The sequence below is a fragment of the Rhineura floridana genome, chromosome 4, assembly GCF_030035675.1.
Source record: "Rhineura floridana isolate rRhiFlo1 chromosome 4, rRhiFlo1.hap2, whole genome shotgun sequence".
NCBI lineage: Eukaryota > Metazoa > Chordata > Lepidosauria > Squamata > Rhineuridae > Rhineura > Rhineura floridana.
The window spans coordinates 142598334-142620129 of record NC_084483.1 but is presented as its reverse complement, the minus strand read 5'-3'; the positions used below and the strand labels follow the sequence as shown (position 1 = coordinate 142620129).

Below are 21796 nucleotides of genomic sequence, written 5' to 3'. Positions count from 1 at the left end.
GCCAGATGCTACATATGCACCAATAAATGTGTTTAATCTTTGGACCATAATCCCAGTGAGAAACTTCGTGTCAAGATTAATTAAGGCCATTGGGCGGTGCAAACTCACTTGCTCCAGATCTTTACCTGGTTTAGGGATTATGACGAATGTTGACACTTTCCACATAGCAGGCATCTCCCCACCCTTCAAGATGCAGTTAAACAATTTTGTCAACCAAGGGGATAATTCAGTTCGGAATTTGTGATAGAACTCTGCCATATAACCATCAGGGCACCATTCTTAAGCCTTTTAATGGCATAGCTTACTTCCAGTTCAGTAATAGGACTATCCATGTAGTCCTTGTGCTTGTCAGAAAGGGCACTCAGACCTGCTCCTGCTAAGTAATCATTAATATCTTGTTCAACTGGATTGTCTGAAGAATATAACTGTGTATAATTTTTTTCAAATTGCTGGTTAATACCTTGCACATCATGGTGTGCAGCCCTGGATTCTAAGCGAATGCCGGCTGTAAAGTTTCTTATTCTCTTTAGAGCATTAGCAAGATGATGGGAGGATTTTATTCCCTGCTTCATAGTATTTGCTATTAATATAGGCTAAAGTATTTGCCAGCTCCAGTCGCACCTTCTGATAAGTTCTGGGGGATCATGATAGTTTATACAGTCTATCACACTGCTCAACCTCTGCCAAGTGTTGTTTAGTCTCACTCTCCCCAGCCCTCCTCCACCTACTAATTTCGCTGATGCAGTGGTCCCTGTGGACTGCTTTCATTGCATCCCAGAGGATATTAGTGGCTATGCCTGAGGTAGCATTTTCTTGAAAGCAGAAATCAATGGCACTTCACAGATGTTCCAGAGCCACTGCATCAGTGAGCAGAGAGGCATCAAATGTCCAACCTGGAGCGTTAGAAAGAGAGACTCCTCCATTGAAAGCTAATCTTACTAGGGCATGGTGGAGGTTGTAACCATGCCTATAGAAGTCTGAGAGGCATCTGTTCTTAAGTCCTCTGAAACTAAGAGGTAATCCAGTCTCAAGTGTGAATTAAACTGAGGAGTAGTGGGTATAGTCCCACGCTGAAGGGAGCCTCTCCAGAGGTCAAACAGTCTCTGAGATATTAATAGGTCGGACATCACAAATCCTTGGAGGGTTGGACCTCCTCCTCGCCCATTCTTGTCCAGGTTGACATTAAGACAACAGTTGAGATCACCTCTAATGGCAACTGCTCCCTTCTTGAAGTCTTGCAAAATTTCTAATGTTCACTGTATAAAGGTATATTGCCTGGTATTCGGGGAGTAAATTGAGTCCAGGGTAAGACTGCGACCCCTTAGAGAGCCTTTTACAAACAACCATCTGCCCTCTTGATCTGCCAGACTATCCTTTTTTTGAGAGGGGCAGCTCTGAGCTATCAGGAAAGTGACACCTCTTGACTTGGAAGTGCAGGGGCATAGAGTTGGTCCTCAGTCCATGTACATTTTTGGATGCAGTGCGAAGGTTTCTTCTTCTTTTGGTGGGTTTCCTGCAACATCATAATGTCTGGTCGGTTTCTTTTCAGCACAGTTTTGACATGAGCCCTCTTTACTGTTGTTCAAAGCCCGTTGACATTCCAGGAGACCACCTTTATAAGTGCATTGTCAGAAGCCATATCTGATTGAAGGCGATGCAGAAATCCATGATGGAGAAGATGTGGTAACAGATGTGGTTATGCTGCCCAGTGGAAAGTTGACTTACCTATGACCAGTGAACTTTCAGGGGAAAACTTAATATTGAAATAACATCCCAGCATGAAGGCGCCTTGCGCTATGCAAGGCATCGCGGGGTGTGGTTAGGTAATGCCCCATGTAAAGTTGGAAATGGGGGGGAAGAAAGTAGTAAGACACAGAAAGCAGCCCCTGTAAGACTGAAAACAATGTAGTTTGGGAGTAGTCTGCAGCTATGACGGGTGGTCAGCCATGCAAGGTCTGTGTGAGCAGATTAGTCTACCCCACATTTTTTCCAGGATTGCTGTTGAGACCACTTAGGGCCAGCTGAGATTCCATGGTTACCATTTGCATCTCCTTCAGCACCATCTGGTGGTTGAATGCCTAGTTCTTGTAAGATAAACTCCGCTTGGCGCTCATCACTTGCAACGTGACCCTTGTCCCTGCAGTGCACAATAATCTTAAATAGGAATCCCCATTTGTATGAGAAGCCGGCCTCTTTTAATGCAATAGTGTATGGACTCAAGGAGCGGTGCCTTTGGAGTGTTTCAGGGCAAATGTCCTAAAAACTCTCTATTTTCAATTCTCCAGATTTCAGTTGTCTAAAATTATGCAGCTCTTTGAAAATTCCCTCTTTAATTTTGTAGTGCTCAAAATGTATCACATTGTCTCAAGGCAACTCAGAGAAGTGGCCTCTCAGGACTGTAACTCTGTGCACCTTTTGAATGTCAGCTGCAGAGAGAATAGTCCCTAAACGCAGTTCTTTAAACCATCTAAGAAAAACTACACCATATCACCCTCCCCCTTCTTTCTCAGGGAGACCTCTTAAGATGAAAATTCTTGCAACAGTCTCTATACAGGTGTTCCTCCTGTTTTAATTCCAGGTCATAAACTATCAGTTTTAAGAGCTCTATCTCTGACTGATTATCAAGACTTAGCGATTTAGCTTCCTTAGTTGTTTTAGTTAACTGCTAGGCTCGCAGCAGCTGTCTCCAACTTAGCTTCTAAGGGTTTAAGTGCCCCTGTCCAGTCTGCCTGAAGCTCTTGCCTTACTTTCATGACATATTTGTCAGTTTCAATTTGACTGTCAGAAGCACTGATTGATTTTGTACCTTTAAGGGCATTCAAGCTGCCCCAATCCATTTTGTCAGGGTTGTCATCTGCTGACAGTTCTGAGATGTGCTGAGGAAATACCTGATGATTGTCCAGTCAAGGTATTTTTGCAAGCTTTCATCATGAACCCTTCTGCATTGTCTTTAAAATAGTGATCTTAGGAAGAAGCATGCTTATTCTGACCACCCACGAAGGCCTTAAAGAGTCACACATTAAGCAGAGGGATTAAACTAAACTGACATTTTCACCTCCAGTTAGCTCCACCCCCTGACAGTTTGTTCTTATTGGGCATGCCTGCACTATCATAAACTCCAGTGTTAATTTTCTTAAATTAATTAAAAATCAGCCATGCATTTTTTAAACTGCAGGAGATGAAGGTCAGAGTATGGGGCAAGGTCAGTAATAGGATTACATGGCTGATTTTTAATTAATTTCAACAAATAAATTGTTTTAGACGTTGAACTCTGGATTTTCTCTGAGTGTTTTCTGTATCAGCATGAAAATTTAGGATTGTTAAGCAAGCTTTTCTCAGTTCAGGAGGACTACAGGTTTTGTAAGATTTTGCTTTGAAATGAGCTTATGGGAAGCAGCAGAATGGCATGGGGGATATTTTCAATTTAACTTGGCAGAATGTGAAAAATCCATGCTGGCTGTAGTATATAGCCACTCTCATGGCTGTATAATGACAAAACAATTTCAGCATTGCAAAGGGAAACCAATTTAAAAATATTCCATAGGTGGTATTTAACTCCTGCTGGTTATTGTTTATATCTTTGAATCTAAGTCCCCTTGCTAGCAGGGGTGTGGTATTAGAGGCACGTAACCCCATTTATGGTGGACATGTCTGAAAATAACATCGTTTTGATCTATAGTATGCAGTGAGATTGAAAAAATTACAAAAGATAGAAAAGACCATAATGCTGGGGAAAACAGAAGGGAGTAGAAAAAGAGGAAGGCCAAACAAGAGATGGATTGATTCCGTAAAGGAAGCCACAGACCCGAACTTACAAGATCTGAACAGGGTGGTCCATGACAGATGCTCTTGGAGGTCACTGATTCATAGGGTCTCCATAAGTCATAATCGACTTGAAGACACATAACAACAACAACAAAATCCAAATACCTGATTGTTAAATTGTTAGCATCCCATCAGACATTTGTGCAATATTGGAAAAATTTAGATCTGAACGTATTTACGTGGTACAATAATATATAGAATTTTGCTGTACTAGACAGATACACAACCATCACTTTTTACAAGGCACAACGAAGCCAGAAGGCTACACTGCCATTTGGTGGTCTTTCATGGAATACACATCTGAACATGAACAATGATCTCCAGCTGCCAAGTTTAATTGGTTTTCTGTTTGTTTCAGTTCCTTAATAATGTATGTGGTCTCCAGTTCCTTACTAATGTATCTGGTCTATCAGAAGCTATGATAATTTTTTGACATTTTGTACCATGGCTGCTATATTGGTATGTTGGGGGTGGGGGGTTGTTTGGCTTTGGTTTTGGATTGTTCATATTCTTGTTTAACTTGACGATTGTTTTTCTTTTTTGTGTCGTCAATGAAAATGAAAAAAAGACAACTTGGAAGCAAGTTAGATCGGTGATCAGTCGAATGTCAGTATATTCAAGAGCTTTAGTGACAAATTTGGGATTTGTTCATTTTGCCAAGTTAAGCAAAAAATAACTTGACGATTTCTTCCTAGATGGGAACTACATGTATGAAGGGGTTGGTAGTTCTCATATGAGCTGTTGATGCCTGTTTTAAGAGAGGATTTACTGTTTTTCATCTTATCTTAACTTGCAGGGAGGCAATAATGCTGGACATACTGTTGTAGTAGATTCTGTGGAATATGATTTTCATCTCTTACCCAGCGGTATCATCAATCCAAAAGTCACAGCTTTTATTGGTAAGTGGTATTTTTCAGAATCTACTGTACCTCTTACAATTCTGAACATGTAAAGTATGCATGTGTAAATTGTGAATGTTTATTGATACTAGTGCATATTGTGCAATAGCTACACTTACTGTATAAGGTGAGATATTTCCTTCTTTACCTAAGTAGACAGGCACATATTGTCATATTCTGGCTTGGCTCAAGGCCCCCAGCAGTTTGAAGCAGTGATACTTACTTAAAGAAGGCAGGTTACATCCAGAAGAACAGAATCAAGTCTATAATCTCATTGAGGTAGGCTTTACTGGATCACAACTGGCAAAGCACAGTTCGCCAGGATCCTGTGGTAAGTGTTGGCTGGAATTTACCATGGAATAAGAGCAGTTGTCTCCGTGACATGTTGAGGACTTTTGAAGGACCTGCTGTTACCTGCTCAAAGGGGTGGGGTTATCTGTTTCTTAAAGGCCTGATACTGTAGGTGCTGTTTTCTATAGCATGGAAGCAGGGAGGACAGCAGCGGGGGGTGCCCTCTGAGTCCTAGGAATCAGGTAAAGACTTGTGCTCTGGCCTGGATGGTCCTGGAGTGGGGAACAGGGACTTCCCAGGTATTGCCTCCTTGTCTGAGCCGGAGGGAGGGCTGAGGCCAGAGAACATGACTTTTTCCCTTATCTAAACACACTGAAGCAATATAGGAGTGTTCTGTTGGTTGTTAGGAGATCAGGGTTCAAATCCTCACATAGCCATGAAGGTCACTGACTTTAGGCCAATCGCTGCCTATCCTACCTTACAGGGTTGTTGTGAGGATAAAATGGGGAGTGGGAGAAGCAGGTATGTCACCTTGAGCTCCTTAGAGGAAAGGTGGAATATAAACTTAATAAATTAATAAATGGCATGAAGGATCCTTGCTTAAATCTCCTGACATACTTGTTGAAAATTGAAAAACTGTGAGGGACTATTTGATCAGTGAAGCAGTACTAAGGGAGGGAAGTCTTCCTCATTTTGTCAGTTGAAATCCCTGAAATTGCTATTAGTCTCAGTGAGGGGAGCACACACGCTTTATGTATGCATACTGTATGTTTTTACTCATCCGTGAGGCTAATACCATTGGGTTTGGGGCACACTTGATTTGAGTGTGCTGCATATGTTTGCAAATATATTTGTACTCACACGTTCAAGTATGTACTAAAAAAAGTAAGTTTACATCAAAAACCAAAGGTGTACAGTGACCCTCAGTTTCATTTTCTTCTCTCATGCCCCTCCCCCAAGTCTGTTTGCTTGTCATTAGCTTCTTAGAAATATAGATTGGACTATTTATTTATTTATTTATTATTTGATTTATATCCCACCCTTCCTCCCAGCAGGAGTCCAGGGCAGCGAACAAAAGCACTGACAACACTTTAAAACATCATAAAAACAGACTTTAAAATACATTAAAACAAAACATCTTTAAAAACATTTTTTTAAAGCTTTCAAGACATCTTTTTTAAAAAAGGTTAAAAACATATTGTTAAAAAAAAGGTTTACAAACATATCAAAAAGCAATTCCAACACAGACAGAGATAAGGTCTCGGCTTAAAAGCCTTGTTGTAACAGGAAGGTTTTCAATGGGCACCGAAAAGATAACAGAGATGGCTAATACTTAAGGGTGCATTTCACCTCCAAATTATTATCTTAGAATAATTTGGAGAGTGAACAAAAATTATATTCTCAAAACACATTTTTTCCAATTAAACTGATACCATTAGTTTCAGGATAAGAAAAAGGAGCTTGTTTTTCTCTTCTGTAATGCCCTAGTGAGTAGATGATGTTGTTAGGCAGACCTGAGAATTCAGGTAGCAGCCATCACTATCTTTGGTTTTAAATAACAGGGCCAGTCCTTGCAAACTTACTTGTGATTCATGGTGGAGGAGTAGAATTGTTTGTCTCTCCTCTGGGACATTGGATATCCACCTCTTTGCTCAGGCATTTTAATTTAATTTTATTTAATTTGTCTTTGTCTTGATTTTGTTTCTATATTTTACAGTGTATTGTTATCATGTTTATTGTATTTTAATCTGTTTTTACCTTTTCTACACCGCCCTGAGAGCTAGAAAGCTATAGGGCGGTTTAGAAATCTAATAAAATAAAATCTAATAAAATATGGGCATTTCATCCATGTAGGGCCTACACATGGAAAATCGAACTTGTATTGGCTCAAACAGCACAGCTGATATCCTACATGAAATGTGGGAATTGTCCATGCTATTAGGCCTTATTCACATTAGATTTGTTTGCATGTAGGCACTAAGAGAAACCCATCCATGAATAGCTAGGAAACCTAGAGGTAGGACATGCAGTTGCAGTGAGTAAAGCAGCATTTCAATATCCATGTAGCTAGTAAGTTCGCCAGAACTAGCTCACAAAGGAGAGGTGGAAAACTTGGGGCCCTCCAGATGTTTTTGAACTCAATTTGTATTAACCCCAGCCAGCGTGGCCAATGGTCAAGAAGGGTGAGAGTTGTTGTCCTTTAACATCTAGAGGACCACAGGTTCCCCATTCCTATCACAGTATATACACACCTACACAGGAATAGCAATATTTCAATGATGAAAGCAGATGAAGTTTTGTTAAAACATATAAGAAAGAAAGGGTGCTTACTTTATCTGTATGTACATATGAGCCCATACAATTGTTGATATGCTATAGAATGACAGTTGCCAACTCTTGATGGTGGCAATCCAGAAAACTTAGAAACTTGTAAATTCCACTGATGTAAGTGACTCCAGGCTAAACCTTTATGACTAGATGTGAGCAATAATGTAGACAATTTTCATTGGCTAAATATGTCCTTTAAATCTCCAGATTTTTAAGATTGTATCCCACGGTTGCACACTGATGCTTGTGCAGGGTGGGGCACCAGGCTCCCATCACTCTTGCAGCCCTTGGTGCTCATAGTGTTCAGGAAGGTACCCCAGCTTTCAGGAGTAGCTTTTCACTGATTCCCCACTCCCACAAAATCAGGTGCATGGCCTGCCTTGCACAAGTGATCGCAAAGCCACAGTTGGACAGAACCTCTAGATTTTAACTTAAATGTAAGTAATAGAAGATATTTTCTTGTGTTTGAATACTTTTCTTTTCTGCAGAGTGAAACTGGAGGCTTTGAGACTTAACATTCTTGCATTCCTCATTGAACACTCTTTCCTTTCATGCTTTCTCCAGGAAATGGTGTGGTAATTCACTTGCCAGGATTGTTTGAAGAAGCAGAGAAAAATGTTAAAAAAGGAAAAGGTAAGAACAGCTTTCTAAGTTGCTACTGTAAGACGATGGCCAGGATTCTCTCACAGTGGTATATAGCAGAATCTTGTGCCTTTGCTACTGTGCTGTTTTGCTCAGTTGCCTTATGGTATCTACTTGGCACATTGTGACTAAAATAACATTCTCATAGATTTGTTTCCTTCAGAAACCATTTATTGGTTACATTTAATTATATTTAATATCTATAACTAAGTGGCATATTACATACAATGCTTTAAAAAGCAAATACATGCTGTGCATGAATCATAATTTTAAAATTGCCAGTGGCCAAGAATGGCAGATTAGCATTCACTTTCTCAAAATGCCCCACTTTTCAAAAAGAAAGCCAGTTGCTGAAAATGGAAGAAGTAATATTAAATAAATATCTAGAGTTTTTATTGCAAGTTAGAAGGTTCATAAGTCCCAGTGTTTGATATAGATTAAATTTCCAAGTTTTGTATGTTGAGTCAGTGACTGAAACTTGTTTTGTTGTTCCAAAATAGATTGAATCAGTTTTGTGGTGTTTTCTTAACTCTCTCTTCTTTCAACAGATCAAATTAGTTTATAGTCCTATATGCACTTACTTGGCAGTAAGTCCCATCAAAGTCAGTGGAATTTACTTCTGGGTAAACATGCATAGGATTGCACAGTTTATTAAAAGTAACTGATTTATGGATGTTTTGTTATATAACATTCCTTCTATTTCTTTTCAAAGGATTAGAAGGTTGGGAAAAAAGATTAATTATATCTGACAGAGCTCATATTGGTAAGTAAAATTATATTAAAATACAGATACATATAAGATGATTCATAGTATTATATCTTAACTCTGATTTGTGTTTCATTTTTACTTGGAATGTGTGCCCATGATGAATTCCCTGGTGGAGCATGGTCCCGCCCGTATGAAATGGTCCCCAAAATTTAGTGACACCATGCTAAAATTCCTTCAATCCGAGGAAGGCAGTTATCAATTCCCAAGGAGCTCTTTGGATTGCCAGCCACTGTTTCTCACTCTTGATTATGTCTGAACACAGGCACAAGTGTGATTCATAATGTGCCTGTCAAAAAGGCTTTTCCCAACAGGACCTCACAATACCTAGACCTTTTGATATTCTGTTTCTAAAACTAGGTTTCTGGTATCAGACACTGAATTGGCTGTCAAATTGGAAGTCAAACTCTTGAACACAAGGTGTTTTCGATCTAAACTGGTAATTGTTGGTAATTGTTTTATTGTAAATGTGTTAAGAACATAAGAAGAGCCTGCTGGATCAGGCCAGTGGCCCATCTAGTCCAGCATCCTGTTCTCACAGTGGCCAACCAGGTGCCTGGGGGAAGCCCGCAAGCAGGACCCGAGTGCAAGAACACTCTCCCCTTCTGAGGCTTCCGGCAACTGGTTTTCAGAAGCATGCTGCCTCTGACTAGGGTGGCAGAGCACAGCCATCACGGCTAGTAGCCATTGATAGCCCTGTCCTCCATGAATTTGTCTAATCTTGTTCTTCAACAAATGAACATCTTTGTCAAGTGCTCTTCTAGATGAATGGTTAGAGGGTCTTATTTGTGGCCTTATGTGTAAATAGATGCGTGCTATGTCTTCTTATTTATTTGGTCTCCACAAACTATTTTTGTTGCCCCATCAAACCTGAAGAGCAGAGTGGGAAGTATCTTGGTTTTCTCTTGTGCCCTTAAAGTATTTTCTACTGCAAACACAAAAGGTCTGGCAAACTTGTAAGAGAAGAGGGATATTTCCCCCATGTTTCAACGTAAGCTAATCAGAAAATGAAAAAAGTTCTGCCCTCACATTGTCCTCTCCTGTACTCCAAACCAGTAATGACCTTACAACCATGAATAGTATGGTCCTTAAGTAGTTTGTCCAGGGACAATTCCCTCTTTCCCTGGTTAAAATATTGGCAGCTCCTGCTTTATCACAGTCATCAACCAGTTCAAATAGTGGTTGTTAAGCAATATAATTAAAGTTACCAGACACTGATTCAGTCAGACATTTTTACATCAGGATATGTTAAAAATAGCGTTTCCACTTAGCTGTTCAATTAAATGTGTGGTTGTGGCCCCATTAATACAATTAACCAGTAATAAAGCAGGTCCATATTTTTGGCTTTTTTTTGCTGCTTTCTGTGTTTGTCAGAATGTCCTTACTGATTAGTTTAGTCCCCAAGTATTAAGATAACAAAATGTATTCTACGTTTTTATGTAGCCTCTATATGTTATGTGATGTATAGCCTGCTTTCTTTTTGGAACTTACAATTCATGAAACTTTCCTGTTTCCTGTACTACATTTTCAATTCCCAGTGACAATCTAGTAACAAAATGTGTTTATTTCTTACCCAGCAGTGACTTTACAATGCATAAAAGGAGTGAACTTGGAAAACATGGAAGTGTACACAACCACCTGCTCACTCTGATTTGCTGTTCTTATAAATTTTTTGTTGTGCTAATTGAATTTAGGCTCCACAAATATAATCTAAGAAGCTAGCAGATAGATCTGATTCTGGGTAATTTTATTACATGCAAAACTATACCTAGTCTGAATCCAAGAAGTTCCTTTTTACCCAGACTTTTGGCCCTTAATTTGAAGGGCTTTAGGTATCAGTGGCCTCTTTTAATGTGGCAGGTCTTGCATGACATGTCTTAATTTGTACTGCTCTATTTTTAGGTTGTGTTGTGTTTGTTTTAATGAGTTTGTTGTAATTGGTTTTAATCTTATTGAGAGATTACCATTTCAGAGGCATGCATTGACACCTTTGGTGTAGTGGTGTAGTGGTTAAGGTGGTGGACTACGACCTGGGAGGCCATGGTTTGAATCCCCACACAGCCATGAAGCTCACTGGGTGACCTTGGGCCAGTCACTGTCTCGCAGCCTCGGAGGAAGGCAATGATAAACCCCCTCTGAATGCCGCTTACCATGAAAACCTTATTCATAGGGTGGCAATAAGTCGGGATCGACTTGAAGGCAGTCCCGGTGGCTATACCAAATTGGAGAAATACTTTGGGAGAATATAATAGCAGAAATCAATACAATCATAATATAAAAAGGCCCCAAATTATGTTTGCTTTCTATCTTCTTGTCAAAAGATCTGGTTGCATTTCTGTTGTTGGTGGTAAGGTTAACTATAGCCCAACTCTGAAAGAAGCAAGTGGCCTGAGTATAGCTAAATGGTATGATAAAGTGTGGCATATGTTATTTACGGAAAACTTCAAAATTCATTACACACCATTAATGAGTCATAAGAATAATGGATGATGCTAACTCCTTTTATGCAGTTTGGCATGAGTGTATTTCTTTTATAAATAATTTTAAAAAACTTTATTGCAGCTTTATTTGCAATTTATGAAAATTAGAATAACTAGAACTCAAAAAACTAGACAAGACTTCCATGTGATAAATATGATCTCAGTGCTCCCATACATTCCTTGAAAAGAACAGAAACATGACTGATTTTCCCCAAAGCTTTTTTTTAATCCTTTGTATGTCTAACTTCAGTTTTGCTTGAAACGTCATTATTTGTTTATTTAATGCCTTTGGTGATTCCTTGACAATTGTTCATGGTTATATTTAAAACATGTATTAAGTGCCTCTTTTGTTGATATTATGCTGATATTTTCAATATATACAAAATCCAATAAAATAATTTAAAAAATATTTTGAATGACGTAAATTGAGTTACAGTATACTATAGTACAACTTGTTTCCAAACTGAAGTGTTTTCGGTAAAATATTATTTCACCAAACAGCTGTATTTTCTCCAGTTGCTTGCTATATGATGTTTATACATCTAATGAAAATGATTTATGTCAAAATATTTTGGAGATAATGAATTAGAAATATTGGCTTACTTTAGTTTGGTACTTAATACAGGTATGTATGCAACAGAGTTCATTTTGTACCCTTCCAATTCCCTAGTATTTGACTTCCATCAAGCTGCTGATGGCATCCAGGAACAACAAAGACAAGAGCAAGCAGGAAAGAAGTATGTTTTGTATTGTTGAATGTCATAATTGTAAATAATGGAAGTAATTTTGAGTGACAGAGAGAGCATTGCAGTCAGTTAACTTCCAGAATCTTTTTAAGACACTGTCCTGTTAAGGACGCTTTGTACTAAGATTGTTTTAATGTTTTTGTAGGAGATCTGGAACATCTGTACATACCATTATTTGTTTGTATCTACTTTTAAGGCAGGCAATTGAAGGATTCAAACGTAGTTAGTTTATTTTCAACCCAAAGGATGCAACAAAACTAGTTCTCTTTAATACTGGAATACACATAAGATGTAAGTTTGTTCTTAAATTGACAGCTTCTATACCTTTGCAGTTCACTTGGATAATTTTGCTGGCAGAATTTATATTACAATCCAAGTAGCATATCTAAAAATGTGCGTACATCTGTTGCTCTTTTTATCAGTGATGTGGATCTTGTTCTTGAGTAGGAATAGGAAATTTGTCTGAATCTCTGGATCACATTACAGCTAGTTAAAGTACACTGTGGGTGTCTTCCAAAGATTCCAGACTCTTAAAGCTCTGTCACCTAATGTGCATGATGGTAATGTCATGTGATAACCTTATGATGAATGAATACTTAAAGTCACAACTGGGAAAATACTAGATGGGGGCTTTTTCACCTCACACTGATACCATGAAATTATAGTGGTATGATACTGAATAGTTGGGAAATTTCACACCCTGTGCTAAACTTGAGAAGTCATTTCTGGAGTTTAGCACATATAATTCATTGCACAGTCAGAACTGGATTAGTAGTGGGCAAGAGAAAAAGGAATCTTGCCTTGGATATGATCAGTTGTCCTGGGATGGGACTGATTTATTTGCATGTTACGTCACTTGGTTATGTTTCTTTCTCTGATAACAGCAATAATGATAAAATCAGTAGAGCCAAAGGGTTTTTTCCCCTCCTGATATATTCCTATACAGTAGTACAACATAAACATAAAGATGTTGATTTCACTTCCATCCATGCATTTTTAAAATTTCTCAGTTGATTGTCTTTAAAAAGGCAAGAAGCAAACGTGGCATACTGCCTTTTGCCCATATGGATAGAATGGGAAAGAATAGTATTAAACTACTGATGATGTCTTCATAAAAGATGTCAAAATAGTACAGACTTGATTCCTGCATAACCTCAGTAAGGGTTCTGTGGTTGCCATTAATGCTTCAGGAAGAGCGTAGGAAGTCCAGGTTCTTGCTCTACATTGACAGGAAGTAGACATGTTGCAGTAAAGACAGTGGCTCTATTAAAGATAATTTTCTGTTATTGTGAAGAAGCCAACTGCAAGTTCCAGAACTTGGCCTAAGTTTACTGTAAATTTTGATATTTACAGTTACACTAATGTCACAGAATGTGATATAGAGTAGACAAACCAAAACTGACAGGGTGAGTTAAAAAATGATAGTTTCACTAATTGATATTTCTTCAGATTATATGAGCCATGTAACAGGCTATGGTAACATTCCTCTGTGCTCCCCTTCTTATCTGTGACTTGTTCACTCTTATTGCAGTTTCCAACCTTTCTGCCTGTCCTTCCTCTCTTGATGACATTGGCCTGGTTTGCACATAATGTTAAGCCATGGTTTAGTGAACCGTTACTTAGTGTTGTGTGAACCTTCCCAGCAGCTTAACTATGATTTGTTTACTGCCATCAAATCATGATTTGAAACCATGGTATGTTAATGACTTACTAACCTTGGTTTTAACTATGGCTTGGTGTTACATGTGATCCCAGCACCCTTCTGAACTTTGGTTTATTTGATCACCCCAGCCCAGACACTCACCGAACTACAAAGGCATGAGGCAAAAGGAGCTGGAAAACAAAACATACATTAGAGAAACACATCATGGTTGTTTGATTGCCTGTGGGACAACTCATGGTTTGTTTGATCATTTTTTGGAGTTGTCTTAAGACATCTTTCTATGAAAGAACTAGTTAGCCTTGGTTCATGTAACAGAGTTCTAAGACAGACTTCACAACTAGAAATCCAAGGTCCTTGATTTATAATTTGCACATGAATAGGCTGCCTCAATATTGTGGGCTTTTTAACTAAAGATTGGTGCAGAGCAGTTTTAGAATCCTTTGGTGGAGATAGGCAAGCTGGTTATCATATGCAATGGTTAATTTGAGAAGCAAAGGATTCTGCTGGGCATATGATAGCAAATTATGAGCTCCTTACTGTAAATAACCATAACCTGAAAACGAACTATTCTGACCACACTGAATGATAGTGTTGATATCATTTGATCTCAAATCTCAGCAATGCTCTACTATGTTTGAGATATACCTTATACATTGCTTTACATTTAAGTAAGCTACCCAGAATTCCACTCTTTACTTGCTAAGATTCATACCCTTATCGTCTCTGTATTAGGAAGATTTAGCTTCCTTTTGAAAACTTACAGATTTGCACTGCAGAAATGCATATGTATTTAAACAGTGTGATGTTATGCACATTCTTTTTGAGATCAGGATGTTAAATCATGTTTAGCCTCTTATATTTGTGTTGCAAATCGCTACTGAGAGTGTTGTCCCCCTTTTTGCATCACTTGCCAGGATTATACCTCTTTTCAGTCCATCCTCTTCTCAAGGGTGATCACGGGGGGGGGGGTAGTTTGACCTCAGTGAATGACAATTTGAAACTACCAAGTATGTACAACAGGCTTCCAAAGTTATTATTATTTTAGAAATTTAACATCACATTAGTTGTCCTGATAGTCACAGACTGTGTAGTATGTGTATGTTTTTTATTTTTGTGTTTTAAAGCTTGGGAACTACAAAAAAGGGAATTGGTCCAGTGTATTCTTCTAAAGCAGCTCGAAGTGGGCTCAGAATGTGTGATCTAGTTTCTGACTTCAATGAATTTTCAGAAAGGTAACCACTTCTCTAGAGTAATGTAAACATTTCAAATATATTTATTGCTAGGGCTTACTTATTTGTAGATTCTGATTTTCATATTCTAAAACAACCTTATTGGATCTTTCATTTGTAATTTTTTTTCTCATCTCTTAAGTCAAAATCTGTGTCCAAGGTTTATAAGAAATGTTGCAAGTATAATTAATTTTATTTATTTTACTTTTTAGATTCAAAGTGTTGGCCAATCAGTACAAGTCGGTTTACCCTACCTTAGATATAGACATTGAAGGAGAATTGAAAAGACTCAAGGTAAAGCTAAAGAAGCATTGTGAATTATTTGCCATAATTTATATATGCAAATGGACTTATCTATGAATGTTTCTTCTAATAAAGAGATTTAAAAAACATTGCATCTGACACACAAACAACTGTCAAAACTAACTTTTGGCTTTAACTAGTAAACTACCTGCATTAGGGTCCTTAAAATTTAGGAACAGATGGCCAGGTAGCTTTATCACAATAGTCATTTATTGAATTAAAGCTGTTGTGTGCTAAATCTTATGTTTCTTGTAGAGAAGGAATCTTGTTTTTATCTATTTCACTCGGATGAGATTGTTCTGTGCCACACATCAGAAAATCCTTCGTTAAAGCCTTCACTATCATGAATAAATTGGTACAATGGATGAATAGAAAGACATTTTTCCCTCTTATAAAATCAGATTCAGATCAGACAAAAGTATCATGACCGTAACCCTGAGCAGCAGCCAGGACTATAACACAAAGGATGAGGAAGATCAGCAGTTCAAGAAGCAGGTGCTAAACTTATACTCAGGCCCCAAGATCAAACTGGAGCATGTCAGTCAGATTCCTCTGAGGAGCTAGTCCCCTTTACAACCGGATTACTACACTCACCTGTGCCTGTTCAGCAGCACAGACAATCATAAGGCAGAAGCTGACTGAGAGGTGGTGGAGTGCTAGACTTCATTGGCAGAGGACTAGCCCTTTCTGCTGTTCTGGAAGTAGGTAGAGCCTGGGAGGGATAATCTGGTCCAAGTGGGATGGATAAAACGCAGACCTTAGTTATATTAAAGTGTTACTTTTACTTGTGCTCATTCTCCACACAAAGAATAGCTAATGTTGGCATATATGACAAATTGCAGATGGGACTTTGACTCTATTACAAGGCTAGAACAGTTCACCTAAATTATCTGTCTGTCTATTTAGTACAGTATCTACAGTGTAGTGTGATTTTTTAACTACATTGTACTAAATATTTATTGAAGATCATAATTTACTACTTTAATCCTAATCTCTAGAACATACTTGTTTGTTTTAGGGTTACATTGAAAGGATCAAGCCAATGGTGAGAGATGGTGTATACTTTATGTATGAAGCTTTGCACGGTCCACCAAAGAAAATTTTAGTAGAGGGTGCAAATGCAGCACTGCTGGATATTGATTTTGGTATGTATAAAGAGTGCTTGCCATAATCACAATGAGTGAGTATTTGCCATGCTTGTGTGTTTGAAGGATTGTGCAGAATACAACTGATTAAAACTGAGTGCTTACATTATGATCATTCTGGTACTATTTAAAGGCATTGAAACTATACCACTATACTTGAAGGCATATATCATTTTAAATAACAGCTAGTTTGCTTTTTCTTTGTTCAAGGAATCTGGAACTATTAAGCATTTGATAAAGTTGGCTCTGGCCTATGAAAGCTTCTGCCAAAGCAAATGTGTTAGTGTTTAAGGTGCCACAGGGCTCTTTGTTATTTAGGTAGTATTGTAGACTCTGGGTACCAGAAATAATAATAAAATCAACAAAATAGGGACACTGAAGCTTGCAGCTTGCTGCACAATTTTGTGAAGAGATTGTTTCCATCCTAGTGGTGATAAGTGATTCTGAATCTGGAATGTCATGGCTATTTAATTCTGTCCAATTCAATTGATTCTTTAGTAATGCAGAAAATGCAACGTCTGTCAGAATAGCTTTCATCAGGTAGAACCCTAATAGCTTCACTCTTCAAACTTTGTAGCAAGAAAAAGAATGCTGAATACCAAAGTAAGCCTTTCAAATAGGTATAGTATTCTTCTGCTGAACTATAATTGAAATCTCAAGGTGCTTCAGAGTACATCCCTTTAGATTTGAGTTTCAGGTGTGACCTTTTGCAGAGTGACTTATTTTGTAGAGTGGACCATTACTTCTTAAACTGAAGACCAGCTTGATTAAATATATAAAACTCCACCATGACTATAATGCATGTACAACAAGGATGAAGAACCAGTGGCCCTCCATCTATGATGGGAGATATAGTCCAACAATAGCTGGAGGGCGTCAGGTTCCCCATCCCTTCTGTACAACTTAACTAAATTGTGTACTACTTTACAAAATGAATTCTGCCCCACAGATCCAACTTACTTGCTACTGTATTACCTTTCAGCATATAGATGCAATCATCACCTTTTATAAAACTGTGTTACTCTTAGTTCATTCATTCTTAGTTCTCTTCCTCACCTTTCTGAAATAGGAACTTATCCTTTTGTGACCTCATCAAATTGTACCGTGGGAGGTGTTTGCACTGGCTTGGGTATGCCACCACAGAATGTGGGTGAAGTATATGGAGTTGTGAAAGCATACACAACTAGAGTTGGAATTGGTGCCTTTCCTACAGAACAAGATAATGTAAGTATAGTATTAAAGTAAATTTGAGTTATTGGAACAAAGTGAGTGAGTGTGCAATTCTCTGCAATATTGTTTAAGAGAGAAGTCTTCAACCTTGTCAGACCTGGGACCCACCTTAAACCCAGGCATGCATGTGGGGAGGACCCATATCTTAATTTTTACCATATATTTGTGTAGTAGTAGTGCTGTTATGCCTCACCTTAGATTAGGCTGTGGCCCTGTAGTGGCTCCTGTCTACCAGTTAAAGACCAGTGATTTGAGGTATGCATTGCTGTACTATCCCAGGCATCAGATTCTCTGTGTTACATTCCTTAAAGTGCTGCTGCTGTCTGTCTGAAATGTAACTTTCTCAATCCACAGATCTGCTGCCTGGGTGTTTATATGTGCTTTTAAAAGGTTTTTAATTACTGCTTATTCCTCAGTCCTGCAGAGCCTATATTTCTGTCGGAGAGCAAGCTGAATTCTGTTCTTGCTCATGAATCAGCAGCAGAATTGTTAACTAAGTTCCAGTTGCAGAATCTTTATTACTAGTGGCGATGCACCTGAACCAGTTTGCCTTTTTGATTCCAAGCTGAATTAACAGGACTAGCAATTTAAGATTGCCAAGGATTTCAGAGCTTCACAAACAATAACTGAGCTACAACACTCCTGTGAGGTAGCAGGTAGGCATTATAAACTGGAATCAACATGGAGTGTTGAGAAAATGGTCTGCTCAACTAGTATTTTCACATTGATACCTGGCATTAAAGGTAGCTCCTGTATTTGTATTTTCATCCTTGTTAATAGTTTTGTGCGCCCTGTGGGGTTGGAAATATAAAATATATTCTGTTTTCTGTTGCCAGTAAGTTCTGTATACATAAAAATGAACAATATTGCTTCAGGATATAACATGGCTATATTATGTTTCTTAGAAAATTGGAGAATTGTTGCAGACACGAGGGAAAGAGGTTGGTGTGACTACCGGTCGAAAAAGAAGATGTGGCTGGCTGGATCTCGTGTTGCTTAGATATGCCCACATGATCAATGGATTTACTGCGTGAGTAGTTTGTAGAGGTGACAAGATGACCTTTATATGTACTATAACAAAAATACCTTGTGGAAATGTTATCCTTCAAGTAATAAGGAATGGTGATTTGAAGTCTCAGTATAAACACATAACAATTTTTAATGTTACAGTACTGATGTAAGAGTTGCCAACTGCCATACTTTCATCAGTGATATCCCTTTCTTAAAGAAATGTGAAATGTTCACATCTCTCTCTTTGAATTAGAGTGGGAGAAAATGCATGTATATTTTTAGTGGTAACATATCATAATACTGACTTCAAAGATTGCTTAGTGCTATCAGATGTTTTAGCTGTTTCTTTGGTGGCATTGTGGGTGGGATGACAGTAGACCTGGCATCTGCTGTGGTTAGATCTACCTTACACTTTAATTTTCCACCTGAGCTTTAGGTTAGTTTTTTGTTTGATATATGTTCTTTTATATGTCTTGAGAGGGGAGTGAGTAGCTTTTGTGAAGAGGGAGGGTGTGGTGCCACAATTGGGTATGGAAGCACTGGGCTCCTACTGGGAGAAAGGATGGGATATAAATCTAACAAACAAAACAAATAAATAAAAAATAAATAAGAGAGAGAGGAATGTGCTGGTTCAGAGAGATCTCCACTCTTCCAATCTGTCTGCCCCCTAGTGGTACCCTGGTTGTCTTGTCAGTGACCAATTAGTTCTTCAAGAGATGGTACTGAGTGCCAGATTAGTAACGGGTAAACATCTTCTATCTAGGGCTTCGTTTTGGATTAATGTGCTGATCTTGTATGTATAAATAAGAACTGGTTGGATGGAGGCAGGATTAAATTTCCAAGTTGTTTCCACTTTGGGTTTTGGTGCAGCAGTCCGGACTCAGCAGATTAGGCAGAGGGGTTGTTGTGTCTGTTCCTTTTCCAGGTACTCTGCCCAGTAATCTTTCACTTGAGTGTTTAATTTACCATGCCTAATCTTTACCTGGGAAGATTTAGTCTTATAGCAACCATACAACTCTGCAGAGATAGAGAACTAATGCAAATGGTCAGCCCTCTGAGTCTGATGAATCCTGACAGTTTCCTGACAAATCTGCCTGCTAATAAGACTGGAGGTCTTGTTGATGTTCTGGTTGATTTTGGGAGTTGGCAGATCACTCAGGCAGTTGACACAATCACACTTGGACATATTTTCCTAGCTGATAGGGCATGGTTGGCTTCTTGGCTTGGGATCATAAAATGGCTCATATGATGGCAAGAGTGATAATAGGGAAGAGTTGTGATAATTCTGACCAAAAGGAGGGTAGAGCTCGTTGCAGTATTTACTCAGTAAAGGTGATGGCACAGAAATTGTAATTTTCCTTCACTATTGTGTTCATGCAGTGCTATCCATTGGAGCTGGTCTTGAGATATGAGGAACTTTTAAAACTTGGATGAAACAGAGAAATCATTGCTGGCCACTATGACTAGTTTCCAATGTACTTTGCAGACAAAATCTCTTACATTCCGACAATGCTGCAGTTAAAAGATTCAGTTCTGGATTATCTGTCTTGTCTTATTCTATGGACACTTTCAGTTCGTGCATCCCGAGGATATGGACAGGATTGTTAGGAAAAGTGAGGCCTGCAGTTTGCATGCTTGATCTTTTTTGACTTGGGTATGCTTGAATGTGTGGTGGTGCCCAGCTCCAGGTTTTTTTGGGGGGCGGGCTGAATTAAAATGATCCAGATAATCTGCCTTCTAACCTGGTTTTCAGATTAAACTTCATTGGTTCCCAGTGAATGACCTACAGTGGGAGTTGGATACTGATAGTTCAACCATGTTGATTCTGTTGGATCACTCAGCAGCTTTTGATACCATATACTGTGGTATTCTTCTGGGCCTCCTTACGAGGAGGGACTGTGCTTTGATTGCTTGGGTCCTTTCTTGAGGGTAGATCGCAAAAGGTGTTGTTTGGGGTTGCTGTTACACCTTGTGACTTTTGAGTTGAATATCACAGGGGCCTCTTTCTCTCCCATGTTATTCAACCTACATGAAACATCTGGGTGAGGGCCACCAGAGTTGTGAGCTGAAGTTTTGGCAGTATGCTAATGATACCGATCTCCTTCCCTCTCACCATCTCATCCAGAGGTAGGAGTGGCTCTGTAGGTTCTGAACCAATTACTGAAGTCTGTGATGGACTGAATGCAGCTTTTCAAAATAATAATTAATTTTTAAACTTTTCACAATGTTAGGTAATGTGAACAATTCACTGAACCATTCTTTTTGTCTTTTATCATGGAATTCCAGGATTTACCTAGAGTTACATTTGTTAAAGTCTATATTTTAAATGCGGCTGGAAAGGTAAACTGTCACATACACACTGGTACACTTGGCTTCATGGAATATTTGACAATATTTGATTGCTGTCAAATGGGCAGTCACTGACAAAATTTAACAAGCAACTGACCAACCAGTCCAACCCTAGTTACTTATCTTTTAACAAATAAACAAATAAATAATCTTAAAATAATAGTTTATATTTATCTATATATAACTAAAACAACAATATTTTATTTTAAAACAGGTTGGCTCTTACCAAATTGGATATTTTGGATGTATTTCCAGAAATTAAAGTTGGTGTTTCTTACAAAATAGGTGATAAAATCATTCCTCATTTTCCAGGTGAGTGTGTGTGAACGTTCATACTAAACTTTACCATGACTAAAGTAGTATATTTACTACTAGAAGTACCCCATCTTTCCCTACTGTTGCTTTTGTTGTTGCTGTTGCTTTTATTTATTCATGTTAAGGCAACTTAGGGTATATAAAATTTGATTCAAATACAAAATTACATGGAAGATTAAAATGAAGTAAACAAACACTAAAAGCGATAATACGTTACTCCACAGAAAAAGTCAAAAATTCCACCAACATAAACAACATAAGCATGATCATCATAAATTAACAGACTGAAAAAATGCTCCAACAATAGCAACAGAGGTATTAATAATCAAATGCCTTGAAAAAAGAGGGCTTTGCCTGGTGCCAAAAATAGACTAATGTAGACACCCAGCAAGTCTGTTTGGGAAGAGCATTCTGTAATCAGTTACCTTTAATTCCCCTATAGCAAGAGTGGGGAATCTCTGGCCTGTGGGCCATATTTGGGCTGCTAGGCCTCCCTATTTGGCCTGCAAGGCCATTTTCCAAAAACTGCTGCCACCTGCCCCACACCTGACATAATATGTGATATCAGATGCCA

At 38.4% G+C, this 21796-nt stretch overlaps 1 protein-coding gene across 5 annotated transcripts in view; it reads left to right on the top strand.

The window, feature by feature from the left end:
* Positions 1-21796, top strand: part of ADSS2 (adenylosuccinate synthase 2) — a 50226-nt gene that overhangs the window by 20031 nt on the left and 8399 nt on the right. For 4 of the 5 annotated variants that reach the window (XR_009762351.1, XM_061624623.1, XM_061624626.1 and 1 more), the window contains exons 2-11: positions 4622-4724; positions 7908-7976; positions 8698-8748; positions 11902-11968; positions 14765-14872; positions 15082-15163; positions 16191-16317; positions 17387-17541; positions 18453-18577; positions 21122-21219. Coding sequence is in view for 4 of the 5 variants with exons in the window: in XM_061624623.1 (XP_061480607.1) it covers positions 4622-4724; positions 7908-7976; positions 8698-8748; positions 11902-11968; positions 14765-14872; positions 15082-15163; positions 16191-16317; positions 17387-17541; positions 18453-18577; positions 21122-21219 (985 nt within the window). In the remaining variant the exon portion in view is untranslated. The remainder of the gene's footprint in view (positions 1-4621; positions 4725-7907; positions 7977-8697; positions 8749-11901; positions 11969-14764; positions 14873-15081; positions 15164-16190; positions 16318-17386; positions 17542-18452; positions 18578-21121; positions 21220-21796) is intronic. The other variant, XM_061624625.1, reaches the window with a different exon arrangement.